The following is a 6,875-nucleotide window of genomic DNA, read 5'->3' on the forward strand; positions in this document are numbered from 1 at the left end:
AGGGAGGTCTGCAGAGAGTCCACCACCCGTAGGTGGTTGCGCTTGGCCTGCTCCATCTCCTCGTCCTTCTCTGCCAGCTTCCGCTCGATCTCTGCCTTGATCTGGTTGAACTCCAGCTGGGCCCGGAGGATCTTGCCCTCCTCGTGTTCCAGGGAGGCCTAGGAAGGGGTGGGGGAGGGGATGTGGGCAGACAGTCAAGGCACAGGTCACGGTGGGGGTCTGTTCACAAATCGTGGATACAAAGTGAGTTCAAGAGCGGTATAAGTGGTTCAGTCAAGAAGCAGAAGGAGGAGGAAAAGAAAATCTAAGACAGAATAAAAATAAGCCTAAGAAAATGTGATTCAGGCCCTCACAGGGGAGAGCTAGCTATGAAGACGAGGAGGAAAATGAAGAGAAAGGTGTTGCCAAGGAAACAGAAGCAATCAGGTAGAGAGTATAAAAGAAAACAGAGGCAGGCAGAGGTGGGAACAGGGAGGCGTGTGGAAATGGGAAACTCAGCTAAGATGTAATGGGTAAAATGTTTATATAAAGGGAGTTCAGTGACTGGACATTCATTTACTCCATAAATCTTCATTGAATGCCTACTATGTGCCAGGCACTGTCCCAGGCTCTGGGTATGGGACAGTGAATAAAAGAGAGGGATGAGAACAGGAACCCAAAGCCTGGAGCTCAGTTCCCTGCACCCCATGCCCTGCACACACACACCTCGGCCTCCTCCAGGGCTGATTGCAGCTCTAGCTTCTCGGCCTCCAGCTGCTTTCGGACCTTCTCCAGCTCATGGATAGTCTTTCCACTGGACCCCAATTGCTCGGTCAAGTCGGAGATCTCCTCTGTGTGGGGAACATGGTGACTCGGTTGAGGGCTGCCGTGGTCCAGTGGAGTTGGAGGGACATGCCCCTTTGCCCAGACCCCTCTGGGAGTCCCTGGGTGGCACCACATGGGGACATTGCCAGTACAGCCCCTCCCCAGTCTCTCGGGCCCCCAGCATACCCTGAAGGTTCTTGTTCTCCCGCTTGAAGGTCTCCAGGTGCTCCAGGGACTCCTCGTAGGCGTTCTTGAGCTTGAAGAGCTCGGTGCTGAGGGAGCGTGCCTCCTTCTGCGAGGACTCCAGCTCCGACTGTGACTCCTCATACTTCTGCTTCCACTCAGCCAGGATCTGTCCAGGGACGAGGCTCACTCTTCAGCCCCCCAGCCTCAGCCACATATCCAGGGTCTGTCTCAGGACCTGCATGGGCTCAGCCCTCCTCCCCTACCTCCAAGGGGGATGGCCTCGCCCTGAAGCCCTCACACCCCCTTGCCCTGCGTGCTGGCTGTGGCCCCCACCCACAGCCCACCTTGTCGAAGTTCCTCTGCTTCTTGTCCAGGGCTGCAGCGGCCGCATTGGAGCGCTCCACGTCCACCATCAGGTCCTCAATCTCGTTCTGTAGCCGGTGCTTGGTCTTCTCCAGCGAGGAGCACTTGGCGTTAACGGCCTCCACGGCCTCCTCAGCGTCCTGCAGCCGCTGGGCCAGCTTCTTCCTGCCCAGGGAAGGGTGGCAGAGGGTGGGGAGGATGGAGGGTGTGGATGGGGACAAGAGGAAACAACATGAGCCTTCCAGAAGACAATCCTTGAAACCTCAGAAGAATAGCTGGAGAAGCCTGAGGACAGGTGTCAGGGGCTGAGAATGGCAGGCAGAGGATCCCAGCAGGGCGCAGAGACCCAGGCCCCACTGACCCTGGGCCAGCCTCTGGCTGTGGACATGGGGGAGGTGTGGGCTTCCGCAGCCCTCCCCACCGCCTTCCCCTGCCACAGTGCCCTGCCCCAGACGGAAGCACTCTGCCCTCAGACAAACCTTTTGTTCGTCTTATATTCGGATCAGAAACATAATTCGAGCAAAAAGCTTCCCTGAGAGGAGAAGGTACTGGGGCCAGGGCAGAGTCCTGTGTGTCAAACATGAGCTAAGCGTCCCCTGTGTGGGATCTGCTGAGGCTGGGGGTGGGCTGAGTCCTGCCTGCAAAGGGGCTTCAGCCAGAAGGCGGGCTGCTCAGAACTCACTTGGCCTCCTCGAGCTCCTCAGTCCGCTGGATGGCATCCGTCTCATACTTGGTCCTCCACTGGGCCACCTCTGAGTTGGCCTTGGACAGGACGCGCTGCAGCTCGGCCTTGGCCTCCGTCTCCTCCTCGTACTGCTCCCGCAGCAGGTCACAGTCATGCCGGGCTGACTGCAGTGCGTGGGCCAGGGCGTTCTTTGCCTGGGGAGGGGTAGGCACCAGGAGGTGGGCTCAGCTTTCTCCATTAGGCAGCCCTATCCCTTACCATTCTCCTCAACCTAATCTCAACATCCTCCCTTGGCTTTATCCATGTCCAAATCCCCAGTGGACCTGGAATGGTTTATTGTTAGCTAATAACACAGAATGCCAATGCAGCACTGAACTATTTAAGAAAAGCTTCGTGGCCATTGGCCCTGAGCTCCTTCCCACACCAGGTATGGTCATTATCACTGGGGTTGGGAGAGGGAAACAGGCTCAAAAGGTTAGGGGACTTCCCCAAGATCACTGAGCTGTAAGAGCCAGGTTAGTGTTGAACCCTGGTGTTTTTTAAAACTCATATTCTTTCTCCTTTTTCATGAGCCCAGCAAAGTGCTAAGAATAGGCTCCAATTTAAATTCTTTCTCCAGTTTTCAGGTTGACCCATTTGTGTGGTCCCTACATCCCCTAGCTATGCCTAGGCAAGACCATCTCATGTCTCCCTAGTTCATTTCCTCTCCTCCTCCTCACACCCTGCCTCTTGCCCAGGGATGCAGCAGAAGGCAGAGGGCCTCAGCCTGGGTAGTAGAAGGCATGTGGCAGGGTTTGTGCTATGACTTCTTTTTAGAATTCTTGGAGAACTGTGGGTACACATAAGCCTTATTCCTGAGAAGGGGAGTGATGTCAATGCAAGGCTAGTTAGTGTGCTCCTTGCTTGGGCCAGGTGGCCCGAGGCTAGCCCTTACCTTAACCTCCTCTTCCAGCTGCCTCTTGAGGTCCTCCAGCTGCTGGGTGTAGGTGAGCTTGCCTCGAGTCAGCTGGGAGATCAGTGCCTCCTTCTCATCCAGCTGCCGGGACAGCTCACCTGGGGAAGCACCGTTTGAGATCAGCCACTCCTCTCTATCCCTACCTCCTCCCCTAGTACTCAGGCCCCATTCTCTGGAGAGACTCTGTGTCTGTGTGTGTGAGCAACCAAGGCTGGAGTGGCTCAGGAGGTTGGGGAGACAGGTGGGGTCCATGGAGCCCCTGCTGTAGGCTCACCATTCTCGGTTTGTAGCTTGGCCCGCTGGCTGGTGAGGTCGTTGACAGAACGCTGGGTTTCCTCCGCCTTGCTCCGGTGCTCATTCATCTGGTCTTCCAAGGTCCGGCACATCTTCTCCAGGTTAGCCTGAGAAGGGAAGGAGAGTTATATGATGGTTGGTGGGGGGAACTGAAGGAGGTGTAAGGGGTACAACTAAAGGAGAAAAGAGGGAAGGTGTGGAGGCAAGGAGGGCATCTGAGAACCAGGCAGAGGAAGGGAAGTGGGAAAATGAACCATGAAGGAAGAGAGAAGACATGGGGAGAAAGTGGAGATGGGAGGAGGAAGTTGGAGGAGGAGAGGCTGAGCAGAGCCTGCCTTGGCCTTGATGATCTGTTCCATGTTGGAGGTGACATCGTCCAGCTCCAGCTTGAACTCGCTTTTCTCCTTCTCCAGCTTCTGCTTCACCCGCTGCAGGTTGTCGATCTGCTCGCCCAGCTCGGCCACGCTGTCGGCGTGTTTCTTGCGCAGAGCCGCGGCAGTGGCCTCGTGCTGCAGCGTGGCCTCCTCCAGGTCCCGCCGCATCTTCTGGAATTCAGCCTCACGCTTCTTGTTCATCTCGATCTGCACGGATGTGGCCCCACCAGCCTCTTCCAGCCGCTCGCTGATCTCCTCCAGCTCCCGGGACAGGTCTGAGCGCAGCTTCTCCACCTTGGCCCTGGCGGTGCGCTCGGCCTCCAGCTCCTCCTCCAGCTCCTCGATGCGCGCCTGGGCCAGACACAAAGGGCTCAGACCCACCGCCTGGACCCCGCTGCTGGATCTCCCCCTCCCCCCGGGCTCTAAAAGGCTCTCGGCTTCTCTGGAACAGCAAGACAGTTTAGCTCTTCCAGTGGAGAGGTGAAAATTGAAGGATTTGGGGAAGATGCTTTGAAGAGCTGAGCTGGCCTTCCTTTTGGCTAGGGCATGACAGTCTGCACGCTCTTTATTGGAAGGAAAGTGGTTGAAACCTGCTCTTAAAGATGGACAACGAGACCTGTGTTCTGGGGATATTTTAAGCAGTTTAGTCACAAAAGAAAATAAGAAAAGTTGAAAATGAGAGAGCCATATTTGTCTGACCTGACAACTAAAGACCTAACACAGCTTCTGCTCCAGAGGTAAGAACTGAAGACATGCCATCAGAGTTGAAGGGCCCTTAAAACCCTCCAGGTAACAGGGAAGGCATGGAGACCCAGAGATCTGGAGTGGGCTCCCCGTGGTCACCCAACTAAAGCAGAGCTGAGACAGGAAGCTGGGATTTCTGCCCTCCAGGACTGTGACCTTTTCAGGGTCTCTGTGTATCACCTGGGCCCTTTTGGGTGTACCCATGGGGACACTGTGATAGCTGCATGTCTGCCTCCATGGGCAATAATTAGCCCCTGTAATGCTGTGAACAGAACACCCTAGAGGAGGGGGCAGGGGAAACAGAACCAGCCCAGGGACCCAGCACTCCATGTGGGTTTCCAGACCTTACCTGGAGCTCCTTGAGCTTCTTTTGCAGCTGGCTGCCCAGGGCCTGTTCATCCTCAATCCTTGCATTGAGAGCATTCAGCTCAAAGTCTTTTCTGTGGGGAAGGAGGGATGGTGAGGCAAGGGAGGCTCGTGGGTCCTCAGGAAGGTCCACTAATGGTTGGAAATGGTAATGAAACAGGTAAAGAGTAGGATTTCATCAGAAAAACAGCTTCTGGGGGTGATGTAGGATCTCTGGAGGTGTAACACCTGCCATAGGATTGAAATCCAACAAGAATGTAATGGGAAGAGTGCTGTAGACAGGCTGATGGTTCCGGGCTCTGCAGGATATTCCCATCTTTGGTCCCTGTTTTCTCATCTGTAAAATGAGGGGACTGGACTAGATTGCTTCAAAGATCACTTTTAGCTCTGATAGTCCCTAATTTTGTCACTGTTGCTTTGGGTAACTCAGCTAACCTTTCTGAAACTTATTTTCCTCTTTGGTAAAGTAAAATTAAAGATACCATCCTTAAAAGGTGTTTTGAGAATCAAATGGGATCGTGTATTCATTCATTTATTCAACACATTCTGTACCCAGGAAGGTATGAAGATTCCTGTGCAAACACAAACTTGATGAGGATGTAGATTATGATGATTCTCAGAGCCTTTCAAAGTCCTGAGCCTGAAACACCATAAGATCTTCAATTACCAAAATATGTTCTGCAAGCTCACTGTTTACCAAGTCTGGAAAGTCTATACATTTCGGAAGAACTTGCACTAAGAATTAGAACCACAAGTTAAGCAAAACAAAGAAATGGCCCTGATCCCCTGACTTCTTGAGCATGAGGGCATTTCTTGCTGCCCTGTGGGCTCTCTGTGAAAAGCCACAAAGGGACTTTCCTAAGAGGCTCTTGTGTGGCACCTTCCTCCATGTCAAGGAACTGGTTTTCAAAGAGAGTGTGTGTAAAGGGGGAAGGCTGTTATTTTCCTTCCCACTGAGTGCCTAACACAAAGAAAAGACTCAAGGCATAAAATGGACCTTTTGCCAGGGAGGACTGTCTAACTAACCCTGATATCTAGGTCTGGGGGAGGAAAGCCCTTGTGTGGAAGGCCTTTTCCCATGGTTTGCGCCTCTGCTTGCGGAGGCTGCATGAGGTTGTTGCCTCAGAGGATGGCTCTCTTGGGTCTGCTTGTACTGTTATGGGCTGGGAGGAGGAAGGGTAGCAGGGAAGGGACACAGTACTTTTTCAGCCGCTCATCCAGCTGCTGCTTGTCATTCTCCAGGTCCATGATGCTCTCCTGTGTCAGCTTCAGGTCGCCCTCGAGCTTCCGCTTCGCTCGCTCCAGGTCCATGCGCACCTTCTTCTCTTGCTCCAGGGATCCCTCCAGCTGGTGGATAGAAGGAGCCAGGCCCAGTGAGGCAAAGCATCCTGACTTGGTGATTCTGTTGTTCAGTTACCCCAGGACTTGGTAAGTCCTAGTGGTGAGGACTTGGGAAATCTTCCCCAGAGTGGGCCAAATGTTGCCAGGGGACTATGAGATTGCCTAGATATAGGGGATGCTCAGTCAATATTTGACAGACAAAGGAATGAATGATTGTGGGATAAAACCCCAAAGCCGTATTCATTCTTTCAGTATCCTATAAACACCTACTGGGCATCAGGCTCTGTGCTAAGCACTGCAGTTCCCAAATTGAATAGATCCAAGTTTCTGTCTAAAGGAAGCTTATAGTCTTGTGGCTGAGATAGATGCTTAAATAATTATAATAGAGAGTGATAAGTGAGTCAATAGACATATGTGCATCAGAGGGAACAATGATCAAATTTTGCCTTAAATATTGGAAGTTCAAAGATCCTTCTTGGGGTGCATCACAAAATTTCCAAATAAATATGTCATGTTCTTTTGAGATAATTCTCTAAATCCTATGTCAAAGGCAGAGGTATCTGGGATTGAATTTAAAAAGAAAACTTATCTGTACTATTGATCATACCAGTAAAATTAGATACATAATTCAGAATTGATCACCACCTCTGACTTTTCATTCCCCAACTCCCTTCTAGGAAGATACCAGGAAAGTTAACATCCTCTAACCCCACCCCCCTCCACACACACACACACACACACACACACACACACACACACACAC

The 6,875-nt window shown here is 52.5% G+C and overlaps 1 protein-coding gene across 1 annotated transcript; it reads right to left on the reverse strand.

The window, feature by feature from the left end:
• Window positions 1–5: 5 nt before the first annotated feature.
• Window positions 6–6,184, reverse strand: LOC116547572 (myosin-7-like; the record flags this gene model as incomplete). The annotated part of the gene is made up of 10 exons (XM_032273487.1): window positions 6–158; window positions 706–830; window positions 991–1,156; window positions 1,335–1,518; window positions 2,036–2,232; window positions 2,973–3,091; window positions 3,268–3,394; window positions 3,623–4,012; window positions 4,755–4,845; window positions 5,973–6,184. Coding segments are annotated over 10 exons (1,764 nt in total), but the record flags the coding sequence as incomplete, so codon positions are not given.
• Window positions 6,185–6,875: the final 691 nt, after the last annotated feature.

Source organism: Sapajus apella, unplaced genomic scaffold, assembly GCF_009761245.1.
Source record: "Sapajus apella isolate SASKATOON/1434 unplaced genomic scaffold, GSC_monkey_1.0 scaffold3625, whole genome shotgun sequence".
Lineage (NCBI taxonomy): Eukaryota > Metazoa > Chordata > Mammalia > Primates > Cebidae > Sapajus > Sapajus apella.